This window comes from Phaethon aethereus (genome assembly GCF_964289735.1).
Source record: "Phaethon aethereus genome assembly, chromosome: 5".
In the NCBI taxonomy this organism is placed as follows: Eukaryota; Metazoa; Chordata; class Aves; order Phaethontiformes; family Phaethontidae; genus Phaethon; species Phaethon aethereus.
The window spans coordinates 42619730-42642412 of record NC_138579.1 but is presented as its reverse complement, the minus strand read 5'-3'; the positions used below and the strand labels follow the sequence as shown (position 1 = coordinate 42642412).

Genomic DNA, 22683 nt, shown 5'->3' with positions numbered 1-22683 from the left:
TCATCTGAAAACATAAAAGATGGTGAGATACCACAACCTCCTCCTTCACTGATCTTGTGAATATTGCCTGCATTTGTTTTTTCCCTTCATTTGCATTAATGTTCTTAAAATACTCGATGAAAAGAAAAAGCCTTATTTTTTTAAATGTAAGGTTTTTACTTCACCCAAAAAAATATTAATTATGTCCAAGCAGAAACCTTTTTTTTAATGGCTAGCCACCCAACAGATGAGTCAATTGTATATAAACCATCTGACATATACAAACACAGCAACAAATCACAACTCCAGCTGTTTTAAATTTTTTTTTGAGAGACAATGAGCTTTGTTGTCATTAAGATGAGTAAGACCATAAGAACATTAATAAGAACCTGAAAGTCTAGTTTCCAAGTATTAAAATGCCATGACCATAAAAATGAAGAAACTGTTCTAATTAAGAAAATTGTTGCTACTCCCTGGATGGGGAGACAACGTAGGAGAAAACAAAATCACGCTGCACATACCCCAAGGTCATCCCCCCGGAGAAAGGCCTCATGGCTGGAGAGGGCTGCATTGATACAGTCTCCCTCCCTATTGAACTTCTGCAATTCCAAGCCATCCTGCAGCTTTTTCCGTCGCTGTTCCCACATTTTCTCCAGCTCTTTCTTCTCCTCAGCAAGCCTCTGCATGGACTGGTGGACATCTATGGTCCTGCCGTTACTGGGTTGTTCACGGATTACTTTGCGCCCTAGCTCTTCCAGCTGCACAAATCTTCCCAGAGTCAAAAAGAAAAGTGAGACCTCACTGCATGAGGGAATATGAATTCTGTTTCATCACAGCTCTTTGCTCTTTTGGCAGTGCCTAGACATTAAGCTTCCCTCCCTCCTTTTCACTCTTTTCCTGCTAGCCATGGTTTTGCACTACAAAGTCCAGCTGATTCTTTGCTCAGGGATACATGCTGGAGGCAGCAGGTGAGATTTCCCCATTTGTATTGAAAGCCCATATAAGCAGTCTTTCCCATTAAAGGGGACAGGAGGGCCAACTCAGTATCTGCAACTTCATAACAATGCAGAAGGAGATCTGAAGACGATGGCAACTGGAAGCATAAGGCCTGAGAAGGGAAGGACTGGGGGGAACTGAAATAAAGTGCAGATGGCACCATATGACTGTCAGGAGCGCTTGTGGAATACTACAAACATACAGCTCCTCCTTCCCCTTCTGTCAGCCATCAGGATAAGTATGCAACAGCTAACTGGATTTTGTGTTCAGCAGTCTCCTTTTGACACTAAGTTTGAAGATCATTTGAATAAACACTTGGCATCACTTTCATACATAACTTATGTACATGATAGACATGTTTGATCTTCACAGTATTGTTGTCATATCACCTCACTCTGCCCACCCTGACAAAATCTCTGTACCTTTCTTTCTGAGACCTAAATTCTTTCAGCAGGTCCTGATGCTCCTTCAGCAATTGCTCTGCAGAAGCCACGTCCACACCCATTTCTTCACTGCTTAATTTCTCCTGAATGCCTTCTGCCCACAGCAGAAGCCTGCGGCTGTCTTGCAGGAAGGACTGTTGATTTTGGGCCCACTGCAGAATGTCCTGTTTCTTTTGGGTCTCCAGCTTGAGCTTTGCCAGAAGCCCCTCCATGTTCTCCACCTGTTCAGTGATGGCCCTGCTCTCTGCAGGGTTGGTGTCCTTAATCCTACAAGAGGAAATAAAATACATTCAATTCAATGAACACTTCAGGCATTTAGAGCTTGAACCAATATTCTTTGATGGTTGTACTTGATGATCTTAAAGGTCTTTTCCAACCTTAATGATTCTGTGATTCTATGCATGGATTTGGATATTTACACTTCCATTAAAAAGGAAGTCAGCTAAGGCAAGAAATGCTCCCCACTAGCAAGAAATATTGGTGTGAACATGGTGTACTGCAGAAAGTGCATCCCTGTGAAAGATTCTGGTAATGCTGTTGTGGCTCAATGATTCATTCCCATTGTGAATGTACAGAAAACTTAAAGAAGTAAAAAACTTTAAATTCATATTTCAAATTCAAACTCCTGTGCACAGTTCTCTGCTATGTTTCTTCTTTCATCATTGCTTCCCCTGATTACCCTCTTTCAGGACCTAAATGATACCTAGTCCAAAATGTGGAAGTAGCTCCTGTTAGAAGAGATAATTTATTAGAGCCACAAATAATCCTGTGGTGCCTATCCTCCTACAACAGTGAAGTCTGGGAGCAATCACTTCACCAATCACCCAGCCATACCCAAGAGAGATGATCTCAATCCAGCAGGCAAGTCAGTTCTTCAGGTTGCTAGAAAGAGAGACTTCAAGAGAAACTTCACAAGCTGCTCATTCTTTTTATAGACATAATTTACAACATGATCTTAGAGAACTAGCAAAGAATATAGAAACAAAGAGCAGGTTCCTTACGATTTTGCAACAGTCCTCAAGTATTCAATTTTCCTCTCTATCACCAGGACCTCTCTCTCAACTGTAGACAGTTTGCGCTTGTCTGACTCCAGCCCAGCAGGTGAGTTCCCTGGTTCCAGATCCCCAAGTTGGACCATCTTGTCTTGCAGTAGTACTCCTATGCTCTGACAATCCTGAAGAAATGTCCTCACATCAGCCACTCCAATCAGCTCAGAGCCCTTCTCCTCCTTCAGAGTTTCCATGCGTTCCCACCTTGAAGAGAGATGACCTGGTTACTTGCCTCTAGCCTCAGCCACTACCCCAAAACTTGCCTTCACCTAGGAGGCAGATTCAATTTATAGCCTTTGTTATACACGAGCTATATCCTTTTCCTATTCAGAAAAACTCTTGTATAAAGATTTACCAGGACTTAAGTGGGCCGAGGGGGTTAACACTAGCACTCCCCAACAACCTCAAAGTTCATCTCGGTGCCATCTCAAGCAAGGGTATCCCGCTCAGGTGACCTGAACACACTGGATACGATGCAAATAAACAACAGTGGTCAAAATCAGGACCCAGCTGTGCCTCCCAGTTACAGCTGGGTGGCATGGTGCCAGGAGTAGGTACACAACAGGTGCTAAACATAACTGGTGAAGTCAAACAGGGTTTGATGTTCCTTTCACTATTTGTGAAAGGCACCCTCACCCTGATGTTTAAGTAACCAAATCAGCTGCTGTGGTGCAGTACAGACAGAACTGAATCCATTGCTGTCACCTGTGGTGGGTGGATTCACATTGTGCTTTAACACACACACCCACACACACACCCACCCCTCCCCCCCCATCCCCCCCCCAATCCCCCCCCCCAAACTGCTGCAGTTTAAATATCTCCATGTCAGGGGCCTAGAAGCACCTCTCAGTCCTGGAGGTATGACACCAGGCTCAGAGCCAGTGCAGCTGAGGGTTGCCCCCTTCCCACTGCAGCCTCAGAGCCCCCCCCCAGTGGGGACAGGCTGCCAGGCAGCTCTGGGGATTGGGACTCATGTCTGGCTGTGGCTACCACCCCAGGCCTGCCCCACTCGCCTCTCTGCGGGACTGGCCTTATCTGCTGAGGTCCCTCAGCAGCTCCCCATCCCAAAGAGCGCAGCTGGCCCACACTGTGCCCTGACAGCTGCCCAGGCCTCACACCAGAAATGGGTTTCCTGGCCGGGCCGTAGCCCTGCCGCTCCATCACAGACCAGCCGGGCCGTGGGGAGTGCGGGCTGCCTCCCCGCTGCCTGCCCTGCTCTCTGGCTGGGGTAGTGGGACAGGCCCCTCTGCGAGGCCCAGCCCGGGCCCCAGGGAGCGGCCCTCACCCCTTTGCCCCAGTCCACGTCTGCTGGCGACAGCCGCACCTGAATACATCAAACCGCCGCCGCATGTGAAAACCTCCCCTCAGGCCAGTCCTGGGAGTTAAAAATCTATCAGGTGGGTATTCTCTCAGTGTAGTCTAGATCTGGCGTGAAAGGTCAGCTCTCCAGTGCCGCCGTGAGATAATCCTCTGTTTTATCAGTAGCACCTTTACCTGAAGTTGATCTCTTCCAGCCAAATCTGGATCTCAGAATATTTGCTGGGACTGATCTTGCCATATTTAACAGCTAAGTTTTCAATATCTCCCAGCTGGCCTTTGCCTGCAGCCAGTTCCATTAAAAAGCTCTAAAATAGAAAAGATACAAGAATGCAGAACTTGAGGTTTTTCCATTTCTACGGACACAATTCACCATAATCTGTCATATCCACTCATTTCCCACTTTCACAGTTGTCTTCTCCATTTAACTGTATGCTGCCACCATACACACCAGCGCATGTAATTCCCCTATAGCCCTCCTGACCTCCCCTTGTGTGTACACTAATGCCTATACCTGTATGTCCCACTCCACTGGGATGCAAATGTACTGCAGGATTTTTTCATCACCTGGCATTTTTCTTCGAGTGACATAAGATAAACCACAAAAAGAGTCCTTTTGTACCATGATATTTGTACAGGATACCACATCCACAGGAGGAGTTAAAGGGACACAATTACATCAGCTTCAGTAGGCTTGGCATGCTGATCTACACACAACTCCATAAGTTGAAATGAATGTAAAGACTCTCAGAACTTAATTTCTCAACTTTATCTATTCTTCCAAGGTCAATCTGATTTAAAAAGTGTCACCTGTGAGCAGGGAAAAGGGGTACCTGATATTTCTGCTGCATGACCTCCACATTGTCTGCTTGAGGCTGAATAGTCCGGAAAATGTTCTCTTTATCTTTCATCCATGACTGAAATTCTTCGCAAGAGCTACAGAAGTGGTAATATCCAATCATCTCCTCCAGAGCCTTTTTTCTGTCCTGTAAAACAGATGATGACTTAAGTATTGCTGTAATAAGTCCTTGCTGTTTGAAGAAAAAAAAGATCCTTGCACTTAAACTACAAAACACAGGTGGTAGCTTAGTATTTTTGCCAGACACTGCTGAAAGAGAAGAGAACATGTTAGCTTTAAGACCTTAATGCTTATTCCCAGAGCAACAGTGGTTTAAAATCCTAAGAGAAGCAGTTGGAGAGTGCTCAGCTCTTGACAGGCAGCACAGCCACTGTGGTTCTTGCTGCTGCTGCTGCCTGAAGATTTATCTCAGTAACCTCAGGAATACCTAAAAGTCCCATAAAACATGTTTTGGCTGGTGTTTAGGGCAGGATTGTGGCAGATGGGAGTGAAAAGTAATAAACGGAGAATGCAGATTACATTGTATATTTTTGTTGGTATCAGGTAAGACAGACCAAAAATTTAGAAGCTGCAGAAAGCAAACATTAGGGAAAAAAAAAAAGATTACACAAAAGAATCCACTCTTCATACAGTAAAAAGACTAGAAAGTAAAGTTTGCCAATATAAAATGTGCTTTGATACAAAACTTCAATTATAATCTCAAGCCTTGAAGTTCCATGGGTCCCCACAGGATTGAGGCACATTTTTAAACTACAAAGCAGAAGCCAGCGCAGTACTTAACCTTCCCTTGCACTGCTTTGGATTTAGCTATTTTTGTGAAGCGCAAAGCATTGGAGGGGATACTATACCTCAGCCATGCTCTGTAGATTTTCATAAAGTGAATCTATTTCATCTTGGGTCTTCCATATGTTCTCTGGAAGAAAATGAACATCTGGATTGGACGTTCCAGGAAATGCAGTTTCAGATGTCGCCCAGGTTCGACTGAATGGTAGCTTAGCTGTCTTTTGATTTAAGTCACTTGGGGCTTCCATCTTCACCATCTGTTACACAAAGTTTAACGTAATAAGTGGATCAATATTTCTAATTTGGATAAAAATATCACATGGAAGGAAAATCTGGACTTGCTAGTTCAAATCACATTACATCCCTTTAAGCAAAAAAATTCCAGCGTTTGTTCAAATCTGTTTCCTTTGTTTTATTCTGAAAGAATAAACCAAAAATCCTAAAAACATTTTAGTTTTGTTTAAAGAAAAAATTTCATTTAGCTCATTTTAAAATATATTGATTCACCAAAAATTCTCATTTTGTGCCCATATCAAGGTTGTGGTGGTTTTTTAACTTTGAAAATTGCCAACAAACTAAGGAACCTACTATGCTCACAGTTCTATTTGTGATGATGTTTTACTACCTGAACATTTGCAGTTTCAAAGCCTGTGAGTGACCTAGTGAAGAAATGCTTGTATTTGCACATTGAGAACATCTTGTCACATGCTTTTTCATGCTTAATAACAAAGCAATCCAAATTTTGTTTTAATAAAAAACAATGTTGGAACGATGAGGTAAAGGAAAGACCCAAAGCGGTGCTCATAGCTCTCAAGCTGATTTGACTAAATATCAAGTGATCACAGAAGTCTGAAAGAAGCAAGCTATGAAATGTATCATTCATCTCCCCTGACTTTTGTTGTCAAATGAGCTTGAGTCTCAAGTCAAAAGTTCCTTTTCTAGTCAGTGAAAAAGAGGGGCATCTTCATTCCATGTACCTTAAACACCCATCCTAGGATGGTATGATTTGTTCCTGGAGATGTGGGATGGTTTAACACTACATTAGGATGCAGAAAAAATTTGTAAGGATATTTATATTAAATGTCTGCTTTTTAAAGCTGATTGAAATGAATACTGATGGGAGAATAAAGAGTGAGAAAGGATTTGTGAGGGCCAATATAAGGAACTAATATAGATGAACATATTTCTAGCATTTCACAGAACACTAACTACACAGGCTATAAATGCCCAATGAACTTCTTTGTCATCTAAAAATTTGCTTCAGTTCTAATTCAAAATTTCTTTTGAATTAAAAAAATATGCTCTTGTTTAGGTAATTTGCAATATTCTAGTCTGTCAAAATAAAAATATTTTACATAATTAAAAACCATTTCATTTACATTCTTCAACAAAATATGATACAATCTCTCATCTACTTACTGCAGCTGGAGCTTGCTCTGCAGCAATTTCAGCCTGCTCTTTCAGGCGTCTCATCTCAGAAGAGTAGGCTGCAATCTCCTTCTCCAGGTGCAAGTGACGATGCAACAGCGCTTCGGCACTCGATTCATCTTTTCCATAGTCCTTGCTGGCCAGAACGGGCTGCTTTTCTTGCAACCATGAATTTGCATCATTGATGTCAGCAAAGTACTGAAGGGAACACAGGAGAAGAAAATGCTGGATTTCATCCTGGAAGTATCATACCCAACTCCTTTCTCTTTTGAAAATAATGAATAAGGCAGAGAAATGCCATTAGGTCTGTAGCTATTAGGCTACTTGCAGGTGTTGTGAAAGCTATGAATAAGGTGGCTCTAAAGGTCTAAATCCATGATGTATTTCATGATCACATCAAGCACAGATAATTCACAGAATCACAGTGAGTAAATAGATTCAAGGATTGCCTCTATAACTCTTTAAAAACTCCTAACTAACTAGAACTTTATAGTGTTTAATAGCAGCAGTAAAAGGAACCCACAATGTACAATGTTGGTAGACACCATGTAATTCTAACAGGTATTTTCTAAAGGTTCCATGAAGTAGTCCAACAATGAACAACAAACTCAGTCTACAACAAAAGCTTTCTTCTTTTTCCCATGATTTGCAGTCTGTCTGGCCATGGTTGCAAAAAAGAAACCCAAAACACCAAGATTTTGGGATAGAAAATAAAGGTACAACAGAAAAAAAAAAAAACATAATAGTGAAGGAAAAAGAACTAAAGCACCATAATGATGTTAAACTTACTATACAGATCAGAGAATATAGACTTTGTCAAGAACAAAGCTGTTAAGTTTTGTTCAAATGTCTCATGGGAACAAGAAATTGAGCAAAAATGTAGGGAACGGACAATAATAAGAACACTTAAGATAAAGTTGTGTGATTTGTGAATGCTGATTTTTTAAGAGCTCTTTATCTGCAGATGTGTGAATGTTTGTACGTTTAAAAGATACGAATCTGACAAGGTCAGAATGGCAGGGTCAGATGTTTCCCAGGCTTTGGGAAGTTCATGGTCAATTGTTTTGTTGTTGGTTTGAGTTTTTTGGTTCGAAAAATGTCACACAGCTACCCAGATCCCATGTTCATAAAAGACTGCCCCAGGGGTGTTATGTGTGCTATTTTGATTAGTGTTTTTAACTGAGAGCATCTCCCAGACACTCAAATCTCCTGCCTAGCTGGCTTGCAGGAGGGATGAGACTGAGCTCATGGAGATGTTTTTGAAGACTGACACCTGAGGGTTTCCTGCCATTGTTGCCGTGCATGCAGGGGCATGGGGCAGTGCTGAACCACATCCATGAACCCCATACCACAAGCCACAGCAGAGCCACGCTGACCTGTTTGATGAGAGCTGCTGCCTGCAGGCGGCTTTTGCGATCAGCCACCTCATCTTGGAGCTGCTGCCACAACTTCTGGAGGTTGTCTGTCTGCCTCAGAATGTCCTCCTGGCGCCCAGGATTCTTCTGGCTTAGCTCCCAGCCCCTCCTCATCACATCTGCACATATGGCCCTGTGGGAGTTGCACTCTGCTTCAAGAGCCTAGCAGGAGGATGGGAGACATGTGAGCACAACTCATTCCCCACCAGCTGAGAGTGAAGAGGGGATCCTGTTCTTTGCTACTGTAATGCATACATTTCTGAGAGCCCTGTGTCTTATCTATGCCGGTCAACTTTCCCTGAGCCCTGAGATGATTGCCTCTCAGCTCCCCACACCCAAGTTACTGTCCCTACTTTTTGCCTTTGATGTGAAGTTCATTATACAGTCTTCTCTGAAAGAGATAATTGTTTGTCATTCACCACTTCAGCTGTCTTATGCCTTCCAGAAGCAACAAATACACAAACAGATGCACACAAATGTATATTAAAATTACAGAAGAGGCTCCTGTTTCAGTTTTTTCATGCAAGTTCTCAAGCCCACAGGTCTCTTCACTTATTTACAATGATTCTTTGCATAAGAAGGCAGTAGCGCATATAGCTAAGCTTTTGATATTAGCCCACAGCAAGGTCTTAGGGAAAGTGGTAACAGATTTGTAAGCTCACAGAATGTTATCCATCCTGCCTGCTGATATCTTTTTTTCACCACCTCTTCCTTGCCTTACATCTCTCTTGGCCAGGAAAGGTGAGTGGGAAAAACAAAAACTAGCAACCTTTTTTCCCTGCCACACAAAATGAGCTAATACGGAAACTAGTGTCTTCACTACAAGCCACACTTCTAGTCCAGTATGAAGCATATTCTTTCTTTACCCTTTCCTTCCCCTCTTTGGGAAAAAAATTTCTACCCTATACGTTTTTTTTAAATTCCAGACACAGGCCATGACACTTGAGATAACAAGTAGTTTGACAGCTTTCTTATAAGTGCTGCACTGACTAAAGGACATAGATGTTGTAAAATCTTGCTATAATACAAAGACAAGACATCACCAGCGAAGTAAGATACCTTGTGCTTCTGAATAGAGGCTGTAATTTGGCTGACATCTTTCCCTAATGTTGTTGTCCTTGCTAGCTTCCATTTCTCTGAGATCCACGATTCTTCTTCTTTACAGTCACGGAAGAATTCAAAAAGCTTCAAAGCCTCTTCTAGCTGTGATTTTCTGAAACAGAGCAACAAACAGTATATCTCAGTCAGAATTAGCATCCTGTGGAGACAATGGTAGCATAATCAAAGGAGAATTTAGAAAACCAAAATCTGAATGCCTGTATTGTCTTTTTGTCATAGATTATTCATGGAAGATGACAAAGGAAATAAGATTCCATTTCCCTCTTCCTCTAGGAGATGAGGAGACAACTACGTGCTATTCAGACTTCACATAATGCAAGTCAAAATAAACACTGAGAATGAAGCTGTTCTTTAGCTATGAGAGCAAGTGATCTGGTTCAGTCAGCTGTAATCAAGACACTCAAGTTGCCTGTGTTATGCCTTTGTAAATAGAGATATGAAAAATTTCAAACGCTGGGAAGCTGTGACTTCTGATGAAGGGAGTGATTGATCATCCTAATCAGGAAGAACCAAGCCATAAACACAGCCCTACCGTGACTTGCTCAGAGCTATAAGGTTCTGATAGAGCTGACGAAGCATCTGAACTTTCGCATAAAGCACTTCTGGTTTAACTGTGCTGTCCTTGCTGATTTCAGCTGTCCTCTGGGTGATTCGTTCCAATCTATCATCATAGGAAGAGATCTGCGAGTCAACCAAGTTGTGCTTCTGCAGCAAATCTACTACTTCCAGGAGCTGTTTCCCACAGTCCTGGGAATTCACTAGCACCTGCAAACAAAATGAGAAAAAAAAAGACATTGGCAGAGAGTACATCCAAGGGCTCAGTACAAAGAAATCAGTTGAAAAGTTCCTGTTTACTCTCATAAATTCTAAAAGTAAAAGAATTATGTCAGCTAGGTAAAGTAAAAAAGCTGCCTAATTAGAGGAATCATACTTTTCTTTCAATTTCATAAGCTAATGGCAACAATGCAGAGTTTCTATCTATTCCAGTGCAAGTAACCGTCTCTTCTAATAAGAGTATGTTTTCAAACCTAAGTTAATTCTACTGATTAAGCACTCAAGGTCTCAGAATTCGTGGGCACGAGGAATGGCCCTTTGCTATTCACCCACCTGTATCTACAATATCCCTTTTTACGGTATGTTTTGACTGCAATGTTTTTTTGTTTGAGGAACTTACTTGACTTTGCTATCTAAATAATGAAAATAAATACTTCATAGTATTTAACTGGTGCCTGATGAGGCTACCAAGTGGTAGAAAGCCTGTCCTCTGTCTAATTGTATCGATGGATACAATTATCAATCCTGTTGTAAGATGTTATCTTTCTTTACCAATCTTCTCCCATATCTTCAGTCTATCATGGTTCCAACCATATTATTACCATTAGGTGTTCTTTGCTGACTAACACTAGGACAGAAAAATTTGAACTTACAGATAGCTCTTATCTTTAATTTGAAATTCACAACTTCATATAGCCTGTTGACTCTTTCAACTTAGGTACAAGACACCCTGTAGTCATAAGGATTTTCCTGTCTTTAGATAAGACAAGGCAAGACCAAAGGATGTATACATACTCCCTGCCATTACAATATCAATACGAAACCAGTTATTTCCTATACTAAAGAGAAGACTTTGGGCTATGACACTCTGGTAACATTTGGAAATTCTTCATAACAGCAATCACTGTGCATTTATAGCGGAACTTTTCTCTCTCACAAGCTTAGACACCTGAAAGTCAGATGTATGCCTGAGTTAGTCCCCACCTGTATAATCATTGGAGGTACTTCCAGAGGTAATTCAGAAGAATTACGTGGAATGTGAACAGGAGGTTGTTTTATTCCACTTTCGCTTTTACACTTCTGAATTTAGGTGAGATTATTTCCCATCTTTATTTTACTACAGAACTTGAACCTGTAGTGCACTCCCTGTAATACCATGTCGGTCTTTCTGATTAAGGACAGCCCCTGTAGCAAAGCCTGTTTTTTCTCATGTAGTTACCTGCAATGCACAGTTAGCCATCTAAGTAAAAATGGTATATTTTTTCTATATCTGATAGACTTATCTTGTTAGCACCAGGTAGTCCCTGGAACATGGGGGTTTTTTTAGGGACACACACTGGTAGCAGTGCAAGCTGTGTGCCGGTGGAGAGGGCTCAGTACCTGCAGCTCTTTCAGCTCCTCTGTAATGGCACCAATGTCCCTCAGGAGGCCCAGAATTTCCTGCATTGTACCCAGGGAGAGTTGTCGTCTCTGCAGCTGATCCAGAAGGTCCTGCCATTGCTTTGAAATGCTGTTTTGCCTACAAAGGAAGGGAAAGAAATGAACAAATTGGACCAAAGACTTTGGGCAGCACTGGGAGATTCTCAGTGCTTGCAGCTTTAGAAGAGCTAATTGAACACACACAACTCTTACCACCAGTGCAAGAGGACAGGCCATGATCACAAAACAGGTCAAAGCAATGTTGTTATCCAGTTAGTGTGAGCACAGGGAGGAATTCTGACTAGCACATCAACTGTCATTGACTTTTTAAATTTAGATATTGTTTTTTATGGATCCTCACACCTGATATCCCACATTGCTTTCATCTGATACAATGGAAAAGCTTGGAAAAAAATAAGTGGTCTTTGAATGGCTGCTTAAAGTAAAAAAATAATCTAAACCATATCAAGAGTCACAATCTGATCTTATAAAGATTTTGGTTTACTCTTTTATAACTTTTTTCTTAGCTTTCCCACAGGTTTTTGATTTTTTTCTGAACTTAGAAAAGCATTGAAATACCACAAGAGAAGTTTTTTGCATGGCATTCTTAGCTATTCCCAAATCAGGTTATTGGTAATCAGAGAAGACGTAATTTCTCAAGATTTGCCCCAAACTGGAGTCAATCTGAGAAGACTTTGCGCCTTAACTAATCTATACCTCCCCAGACTACATACATATTGAAAAAGAAATGCATTGATTTGGGAAAAAAAATTATCCCTCTAAGCATTTCTGATAGAAAATATGATAATGAAAATACCTTAAAACTATTTTTCACCAGAAACCAGTCTGAGGGTTTGATCATTCAAGAAAAAAAATAAAAATTTTTAAAGAAGACGAAGGATTTGTCTTATCTGCTGAAACTGTTCACAGGTAGAAGAAATTCCTTCAAGTTCTACCCTTAAGGAGCAGAGCTATGATTCATAGCTACAATTCATTTTTTTCCACCACACCACAGAGTTTCAGCTAATTTCAACTTCCACCATTACACAGTCTCATGACCATCACTCACTTCTTCATGATTTGATCTTTGCCATGATAGTTCTCCTGGCTGATGACTGTGGCCATTACATCCAAAGCTGTGAAGCGTTCCCTTCGGGGGAGTACATCTGCCACAATGGCTTCCAGCTTCTTACTGGCAGCCTCCATCCTGTCTGCGCTCTCCGGCCAGAAGTCCTGCTTCCCAATCACTTTCCTCATGTCTTCCAAGTAGGACTCACGCAGGGCTGCCTTCTTCAGGAACCTCTGGGCTAGCTGTTCCAGCCTTTCTAGCCTCAGCATCTCCTTCTGCAGTGCTTTTCCCCGGTTGTGCTCTGCCTTTTCCAGGATAATCCAGTGCTTTTCCACATCTTGCAGTGTCCTCCCCTCTGGGGGCAAGTATGGCCGTTGGTTGTTGGCTCTCTGCTTGGTCCTGATGTTGAAGAGATGAGCTTCAATCATGCCCTTCTCTTGATACTTGGGGGGTTTCTCCACAGTGCGGAAGGTCTTAAAGTTGGCCATGAGCAGCCACATTTCCTGAAGAGAGTTGGGGAAATGACAGTCATCCAGTTCCATCACCTTCTGTTTAATCCATTTCAGGAGGTCAGAGACCATCTGCTCATAGAGAAGCTTCAAATCATCTATCTCCTTCAGGAAAAACACGATCTGTGATGGGAATATGAAGTTACAAGCCACGTAAAAAGCAGAATGAAGCAAGAGAGTTGAATGGAAAACATCTTCATAAACCAAGCTTAGGAATCAAATAGTTGAATATGTGTCAGGAAAATAGTATTTAACAAGCAGGTTGCCACAATCATCACCTTTTTATACCAATGTGGTGATAGCTGTCACATCTGAGGCCAGGTGAAATCCTAGAAAAACTTGCCATAAAACACAGAGAAATAAATATTATTTAATGTCTCATTTCAATTTTTATTTAAGAAAAGGTTAATTTTGGAACAAACAGTATGCATGTGGAGACTGTCAGCAGTTCCTATGTGGGCTAAATAGAAAACAAGAATTCCAAAATGAGGGTTCAGATTTTTTGTTCCACAATGGGAAAAAAGATTTATTTTTTCCATTCTCATCCCTAAAAGCAAAACAATTCAATCCCATCTAGTATGCAATTACACCCTCTTAGCTTCACCATCTTAGGCTGTAGGAGACAAGATCCTGGTTCTCTCATGTCCACAGCAGACTGTGGTCAAACAGCTCCTTCTCAAGCTCTTCCATTGGAGCTGTTTTTCTCTATATAAATTATTAGAGAATGTCTTGTGGCCAGATAGGGGTTTGGTAAGGATGTTAACTCTGATTCAGTACTAATTTTCCAAGTCCAGGACATTTATCTGTTTCATTTGTCGCCTGACCTGCCTTTATTTCAAGTTCAAGACAACACTGGAGCAAACATTTAAAATGAAATCCATAATGAAACAAAAAGGAATGAAATCATCCTTTCCTTCCATTTTACATTTTTTTCCATCTTTGTCTTTTTACTTGATATTACATTTTTTCCTTGCCCTAACTTAGTAGCCTTCCTGCAGATGTCAGGTTTAATGCTGAACAATGTTGTCTGCCGCCATCATTCCCCTGAGTCTGCCTGCTCCAACCAGGCAGATTACTAAGTGAGATGGCACTGAGCAAAGACCCAGTCCCTGCAAGTGGTAATCTGCTTTTACCTACCAGAAAGAGCACTTGGCAATGAATACATGTCACAGTGTTGGAAGAGGAGGAAAACAGCACCAACCTTTAGGGCAGGAAAAGCAGCCCGTGACATCAGGGCTCCCTTCTGTATTTTCTGCCATCGTATCCAGTTCTTGCTGAAAGATCCTAGCAAATGCGTGGTCACCTCACATGAGAGGGGGAAAGAAGATTTACCTCCCCGAGCTGATTCTCTCTGCCATCCTGGTCACACACTTAGTCTGAATTCAAAGGCTTCCTTGACACATTCAGGCTTCCCTCCCCAATCCTATTAGTAAATTCAGAGCTGCCTATCTGAGGGGACTAAGGACATGAAGAGATTAACATCTGTTTTGTTCTCCTTCTGAATGTTTGTGTGTGTCAGAAATGCAGGAAGACGGGAATGCAATATAAGAGACAGACTGAAAATAGGGAAGGAGGCAAAGAGAAAAAAAGAAGCAGGTAAGTGGAAGGAGAGAAAGAAAAGAAAGAATATATATAACTGTACAAAACAGAAAAAACAGTGGAGCACAACAGGAACTGAAAAAGGACAGAGTGAGAAATACTTTTTCTGTTTTTTTCCCATAATGCAAAAATTATGGCTTATTTAATCCTTATAGTTCCTCTAATAGATGCTTGGTGACTCAAGGACCATTTCAGGTTTATCAGAAGAAAAATAATGCTTCCTAGCCAAAATTCAGAGACTCATGTGTAGACCAGTCAAATCTAACTGCCTACTCTCCTCACCGATGCCCAATCTTTTGACCAAATTCCAAGTCCTGCTCTCATCTAACTCTTCTCTTCAGAGAACTTCATTGTTACTGATACATGTTTCAGGATCATCTTGTTCTTGTCCCAGACCACTTTGTTAGCTGAGCAAATCCTGCTTTGCAAAACCTTTTCACTTTGTCACCACCAGGGAAGTCTTAGTTTGGATTTTTATGCCTCTCATTAAGCAACATATTCCCCCTCTCAACTGCACAGGCAGTTCTCCAAGTCCAGATGTTCATGTAGGACCCATCCTAGGTGCACAGGTTTTCTGTGGGCTATTTGTTTTGTATTTTTGACAAAACCAGAATAAATTATTCTGAAGGTAGAAATGAAATTCTCTCTTAGGAAAGTGGTTTTCAGCGGAACAACAAGATTCCTTCAGTTTTCCATCAACAGGATGCACATAGTTTTTAATATAGCTCATGATATTATGTAGGACAAAATGTATGTGGAAATTGAAAAAAATTTTTTTTTAGCTTTGGGGTTTTTTTCCTTAGGAGGAGCACCCCCTCATTTTTCATGTCTTTTTTTTTTCCTTTCTCCACTTTGTACCTAAGGAGTTAGAAAGAAAGGATGAGGATTTTCACAGGAAATAAAAATACAAAGTAGTCTTATAGAATAAGGGATCACCTTTGATATTAAATCAGAAAATTGTTGACTAGGTCTGCTTTTGCCTAACAGTAATCCTCCCAAGATTAATGAGATCTGTATGCCTCAAGCTGCCTTGGAGCCATATCAGTTCTCAAACAGACACTGTGAGGTCAAAAAAGGATTCATTTTCAGTAAGATAAATGCAAACCCCCTTGAGAGATCAGAGAGTCTACAGACACTTCTCAAGATTCAAGTGATGATAAAAGGTCACTTCAAGTTCAAATAATCCTGACATTGAGCTTGCACAAAACCCCCCAAACATTTCCAACATAAATTTAGCTTTACGTATTTAACTAACTTCTCAAGATAGCAATGCATTTACTTTTGTAAGTCGCTTTTGTATTGTCTGGCCTTGTTTCAGTCTGGAGAAGTAGTGGTAATAGAGTGACACATAAGTCATGATGGATCTCTCATCTGGATAGGGTACTGCCACATCCTCAGCATCAAGCAGTTTGCTGATTCCTAGCTCTTTCTCAGCAACATCGAAGGCATTGTTCAGGTTTTTGATGGGCTGGTCCTGCCGCAGTGAGCTATAGCGGATAAGATCAGGCCTGGGCAAGGAAAAGAACAGGGCGTGGAGAGGAAGAAAGATTTATGTTTGTCATAAGTTCTTTCAGATTATAAACCATAAATTGTTTATTAGACTAAGGAATGTGACATTAATGCTGAAACTATGCTGTCGGACCGTGAGCTTCATTCAAGAGCACTACCCCTTACCTACATAACAGGAAGAAAATTGTCCCTTATGAAATTGAAATATCACTCTCAGCAAATCTCTGCCCTTCACTTATTTATCCTCTTTGCTGATGGGTGAAAAACAAAGCCCACTAGAGAGGCGATTCTGAAAAGGGGGGGTGAATCCCAGCTGAGGAAGTTACAGGATCTCACCATGGTATCCTGCCAGAAAATGTAGCAGAACTGTTAATGGGAGAAGAAATATTCAAGGTTCTCCCAAGTGGTTCTTCTCAACTGCCTTGGGCTGTTTTCTACACAATTTTTCAAAAGGAGAAAGAAAGAGACAGGTTGTTGACTCTGCTGCAATTGAACCAGAAGGTATACATGCTTATAAAGTTCATACCACAAAATCAGTCTCTAAAATAATTTTTGAAAAAGAGCAAAGGGACCATGACTGAGAGGCTGAGACCAAATAATGGGCAGCACTGTTCAGATGTGTGATATTGCCTTGGAAATTTGATTTTATGCTCAACAAAAGGAACTACCAAACACAAGCTTTTGGTCCTTCCTTCCTCAGAGAAAGAATATTCATTTAAGAAAGCAGAGCCTTCAGTGAGAGAGAGCAAAGAGAATTTGAAAGTTTCTTGACAAATACCTGTAATTCAGACTCTGGAACAACTTGTGCCAGAGCTAGAAACAGCAATGAGCAACTTCTCCTGAACTGATCCATCAGATCTTACCTGTGAGCATGTATGAGTGCGTTGAAGGCCAGCCCATCACTCCAGCTTTTGGAGAAGTCCTTCACATTCACATTGGAATAGCTGGCAGTCTTATGCTGACACCAGAGTAGTAAGGCTTCATTTGCCAATAGACCATCAGCTCTGCCTCCAAATTCTTCCTGTGAAGAGAATAGGGAAAAGAAAAATCAGTGTGAACAATATATGGAAGTAACATCTGTGGGTTTACGCTTGTGTTCCCAAAGATCACTTTGTATTACTTCCATCCTATTCACAAATCCCCTCAAAGTCATGACTTGCAGACTGTATCTGCCATGAAGGTAGAATGATTTAACATGAAAGGAGAAGTAAAAGTGAATTGAACAAACTCAGAAATTATAACATGAAGTGCAGGTGTTAAAAGGTTAAATGTTAAATGTTTCTCTTCTGCAATGTTTGTAGAAATCAAGTGGAAAGCAAAGCTCAGTTTATTTGCTTCCTTAGCTATGAACTAGAAATCAGAAACAAAATATAGCATATCCAGGTCTAATGTTAGAAATTATTAACTTTGATTTCATAATACCTTCATAGGATCTTATCTTTCATGTACTTAGAGTACATGTTAAATAATTTAAAAAAGAATGCTTTTCTTTGGAGAAAGGGCAAAGTAGCAGCCTGCAGTTCAAATCTAGAGAGAACTGTTGTCAGAGAAATTCTTTCTGGAGTCAAAAGCCAGTAAAACATTTGTGGAAGAGAGTGAGGAACATGAATATCTTATCTCTCTCCAAGTTACTGTTTTCTGTCTCTTTGAGAAACTATAAAATGGATTCAACTGCTTTTAGAAATTGCTGGCTGGCTAACTGGGTAATATTATAAGATCTGCATGATCAAATTGGCAGGAAACATCATCAAAATGGTCCTTGCTGGCCTGAAACTCTACAGAGTTTCTAAAATACTCTAATCAGACAAAAAGACAAAGACACTGTTTTACCTTGTCAAGTTTGATAAACGAAATCTGAAATCGAAGTATAATGATCCAGATAAGTCCCAGGATTAAGGTTCTGTCACCATCCACGATGTTCTCAGGACCAATCACTTTCACTTGTACCTGCTAATAAACCAATATCCATTCAGCATAAAAGTACTCAAGTCCATCTCCCTGAAGGAGATATCTGTGTAACAAGCTGTTATTGAAGAGGGTGTTCAGGCTGTTTTCTTAAGGAAACAGGTTTTAGGTGATCTCTTAATTTCTCTATATACCTGCAAGCTCCCCTGTTCACACCCTAGCTCTCACATGTACCAAGGACGAGTTTCAGCAAAAGCCTGGCAAAAAGATTGTGATCTCAAAGATTTAAAGTTCCTGTAAGGGTTTTGAAAACTGGTGGTTAAGGAGAGGAAAGAAACACAGCTCCTTTCCTCCAAAACAGTGACGGCAGGGCAAACTCAGAGACCATCTCCTCTGTCTGGTCCCCAGCCAGGTAGTCAGCATACAGCTCTTGGGCTCACCAAACAGTACAAACATCCTACTAAACAAGGCATGGCTGTCTTCTCTACTATTACTTGAGCAGAAAGCAGGTTTGTCATTTATGCCAACAAAGCAACATCCCTTCAAGAAGTCTGAGCATGCTTCCTTCCTCCTCTCTGGAGGCTGGACTGATGTGACAAGTGATGGTTGGATGGTCCAGCTGCCAGAGCCTGGATGTGCACATACCACTGGCCCGTACACAGTGTGTTCCCTTAGCAGGCATATGGCAGCTGGAGTCCTGTGCTGTATTGTATTTGTTTTGTAATTAGTAAAATCCAGACATACTTTCCCATGCCTACTGCTATGAAACCCCTCTGCTCCTTTGGGAGCATAGCAAAAAATGATGATTTTTCAGAGATGTCTACAATAAATCCTTTGCTCAGAAAATAAAAAAAATTACATACTAGCTTGTAGATGAAATGAGGATGCACAACTGAAATAAATAAAACCATTGCAATGACTTGCTGAAACTGTTAGAATCAGAGCTCTAAAAATCTCCATTTTATACTAGGTAGCTTCACCTTTGCCTAATGATGCTTTCTCTCCCTCAACATCTGGGAAAACATAACATCTAGAAAGATATAGAAAAGCAGTATATTTTCATTTAGTTGTGACTTGTTTTGGGGGAACATTAGCTCTTTATAAGTCATGTTACTGAAATAACAAAGAAATTAAAATCTGATGACTTTTTTTTTTCCTTTTAATAAACCCTTGGCCTGTCTTCAAAGAATATTTTATCGTGTATTAGAGGGGAAAATCATAATGAACATAATATTATAATTAGTTAGTAACATACATAAGCTATTGTGATATCTAATATCAATATTAACTTACCTTGGCTTTCAGAAATGTGATGGCTTTGCTGTTGTTCTCTAGAAAATGCACTCTCATCTTTCCCCGGTTCGGTCTGGGCAAAGCTTCTCCAGAGAGTAGCTCCAAGAGTTGCATGAGAGAGATGCCATCCTTCAAGTCTGTGTAAATATCTTCTATCTCAACCTTTACCTACGAAGACCAGTCAGACAATACAGACTCTGGCTAGAACATTTGGCACACAGAACCCTCTACTTCTAATACTAAACAAACAACACATTCTTGCTGTTTCACTGAGTCTTCTGTATGTCAGTGCATATACGCAAAAAGTGATGAATCTTAATTCACAAAAAATGGATTTGCAGGAGGATTGACATCATTTATGAAAGTAGGCTGAAGTAAAAAAACACAACCACAACTGAACAAATAAAGAAAAAAGCAGGAAATCTTGAAAAATATTTTTAAAAATCAGCATTTTCAAAATCAAACATTTTGGAAGTGCTGACATTTTAAATTTCAATTCAAATTAATCTTTTCAACTTTTTATTATGAGTAACGCATTTCATTTAAAAATTGATCTTGATAATGCCATTCAGTGACTCGGTTTTCACTCCATAGTCTCAAAAAAGTCTGTTACATCCTGCTTAGACCTGCGCTACCACCCAAAGTCTCCATATTTTTAGCCAGAGTCTCACACTAAGCAAGAGATTAAGATCTTTTACAAAAATGTATTTCATTGCTGCCAGTAGTGAGGTCACCCAGTGCTTAGGTGATACAACATGATATAGTGTGCACTCTGACCTAACAAAAACTTGCCTTGGGCGTTTGCTTTTGGCCTTATGCCACTAGCCATCAAGAAGTGACGTTAACACCATACCACACACTCAACAACCATTTACTGTGATTCTGAAATCATGGTAAATAACCTTTTTGTCTTCAGAAAAAAAATATTTCTGAAGCTAAGTAGTAGCTTTTGTAATTCAGAGAATAGTTACATGTAGGGGAAAAAGAGGACAAGTAACAGACGTGCTTTTTCATTCCTGACCAATTATTAAACAGTTTAACAGCACTTATCTCCAGAGAAAGAAGAAAACACTGAAAGTGTAAAAGCAACTCAAAGAGACTTTAAGTCTGTACTGTGTGCAGAACAAGAATTTACAACTTTCTCTGAGTCATTATCTCCAGGAAAAACTCCCTGTTTAGTTGCCAACTTTATTTCTTTTTGCATATTAAATAAACTTAAAATTCTGCCTATGGTATATTACTATAAAAAAGTTAAAGCTGTTATATTCTGTGACATTTCTATAAATTAAGAATAGTTCCATTTCTTCATATATCTGTTTTATGCCTCACCCAGCAATAGCTTTAATAGCTTTGTTGCATCATTCTTCTCATAAAGATACCAGTCACGGATTGCTTAACATATTCAATCTAATAGCATCCTTAGTGCTAGACTTGAAGTAGTCAACAGTGCAACTCACAATATGTCCTCTAGTATGATCCAATAATGTTAAAGTGTGTGTTGAAAAGCTGAGACTACATTGCTGAGAAGACCTAGATAAGCTGTCAGTCTCTGCACCATTTCTTACCGCATATGGTTTGGAAAGTTCTTGCAGGCTTTTTTCCCCATGCTTTCATGATACATGAACAAGTACTGTGCAGGAAGTTAAGATTGACATTTTAATCTTTGAACTTGAAGGTGTTTTTAAAATGAGAAAGTATATATATTTATCTGTAGCTAAAGAGAAATAATTTCCTACACCACAAAAACCTAACTTTCTGCAGGTGGCAAAATGAGAATGTGTTTTGCAGTTCTTCTCTCATGGTAAGAAAAGTAAATTTAAAAAATCATTGTGCTCTGAGGCTGCCTTTGCACCAATCACCAACTTAAAACATTACACTGAAAAAAGTGCAACTAATACTGAAACATCATATTATAGTGATGAGCTAGAATGGAACCAACAGGCCTGGTCCTGCTTGGTGTCACCAAGGGCCATTTTCATTAATATCAGCTACAGACTCTAGAAAAGGGAATTGGTTTTGGATGATGTAATTCCCTACTGTAACACACTACATCATTTGTGCCTAAAATGAGTTTATCTGCAGTAAGTCTGGAGACTTTTGGAATACGTTGGAGTTACCTTGCACACACAAATCAATTGTACACTAGCTCAGCAGCTTTTTGGAAGTCTGAGACTTACTGAAAACAAACTGGTCTGTACTTGCATGGTAGATGTCTGAAATTGCTAGACTTAAGGCAACTTTTTCAGAGCCATTGAGCAGCAACTCAAGCTGGACTGATCAGGCAAAGCAGAAAGTCTTAAATTTTGGCCCGGCAATTAAGAATTGAGCATTGTTTGGGGAAATCCAGATATTTGCAGATACTTTACTTATAGGAAAAAGAAGAGTAAATAAAGATCTTCCTCCGAGATGATCACCAAGTTACAGTGGACATCACAATATGACAGAGTTATACAGTCTACAAAAGTGAACCCAGATTTCAGGGAAGACTGATTACATGAACTATGGAGACAGATGTAAGCTGAAAGATACAGGCTGGAGGACTCTGGTTAGTCAAAGTCTTCCTTACTTGCATATATGCGTAATGACAACACTCAGGAAAAATATGTAAAAAATAACATTAAAAAAAAGAATACAGTGAGTGAAATAAAATAAAAAACAGAAAAAAAAATCCTCAAATTGAAGGAACTACCTACATTATTTCTGAAGAAGATGTTGTTCATCCAGTTGGTGAAGGTTTTCTTTTGCATGGACATACGCTGCTCCTGCAGCTTTTTGATGTGATCTTTTTCATATTCGGTACCCATGGCCACCTAGGAAGCCAGAAACTGCAGTGAGGTGCTCAGAGCTGAAGAGATCTGCTTGGCCAGCTACGAAAAACAATAACATGTCCAGCGTATGTAGGGAACCCAGCCCCAAAGGGTACAAGATTCAATACCACACCCAGTATAATACCTTAATTTCCTTTTGCTTGTACTTTGCACCTTAATTTCACGCAACTTTATTTTAAATTTACTTGAGTTCTCCTTTTTAAAATGCATCTCTAGTTTCAGGATGAAAATGTGACAGGTATCTATGCAGCTTGACTTTCTTTCAGTCTTTCCCCAGTCACTTGATGCCATGAGGAGCACCATGATCTGAAAGCCACCAGTAACTTCCTTGGGTGTGCTGAAAGTACATGACAGAGAACTGATCTTGGACTCTGTCAGAATGAAGGATCT

At 40.3% G+C, this 22683-nt stretch overlaps 1 protein-coding gene across 1 annotated transcript in view; it reads right to left on the bottom strand.

Annotated features, from left to right (window-relative positions):
- SPTBN5 (spectrin beta, non-erythrocytic 5) overlaps nucleotides 1–22466 on the bottom strand; it is a gene marked incomplete at its 3' end in the record, with an annotated part of 99051 nt that extends 76585 nt beyond the window's left edge. Inside the window, exons 1-17 of the mRNA XM_082000514.1 lie at nucleotides 22159–22466; nucleotides 19466–19633; nucleotides 18098–18217; nucleotides 17131–17288; nucleotides 16038–16266; nucleotides 12651–13282; nucleotides 11543–11681; nucleotides 9921–10153; nucleotides 9329–9482; nucleotides 8231–8431; nucleotides 6846–7052; nucleotides 5492–5683; nucleotides 4618–4770; nucleotides 3962–4092; nucleotides 2420–2671; nucleotides 1398–1685; nucleotides 501–747 (exon numbers count right to left, since the gene is read on the bottom strand). Of these exons, the coding sequence (XP_081856640.1) occupies nucleotides 501–747; nucleotides 1398–1685; nucleotides 2420–2671; nucleotides 3962–4092; nucleotides 4618–4770; nucleotides 5492–5683; nucleotides 6846–7052; nucleotides 8231–8431; nucleotides 9329–9482; nucleotides 9921–10153; nucleotides 11543–11681; nucleotides 12651–13282; nucleotides 16038–16266; nucleotides 17131–17288; nucleotides 18098–18217; nucleotides 19466–19633; nucleotides 22159–22269 (3615 nt within the window). The 5' untranslated portion in view covers nucleotides 22270–22466. The remainder of the gene's footprint in view (nucleotides 1–500; nucleotides 748–1397; nucleotides 1686–2419; nucleotides 2672–3961; nucleotides 4093–4617; nucleotides 4771–5491; nucleotides 5684–6845; nucleotides 7053–8230; nucleotides 8432–9328; nucleotides 9483–9920; nucleotides 10154–11542; nucleotides 11682–12650; nucleotides 13283–16037; nucleotides 16267–17130; nucleotides 17289–18097; nucleotides 18218–19465; nucleotides 19634–22158) is intronic.
- Between the last annotated feature and the right edge of the window lie 217 nt (nucleotides 22467–22683).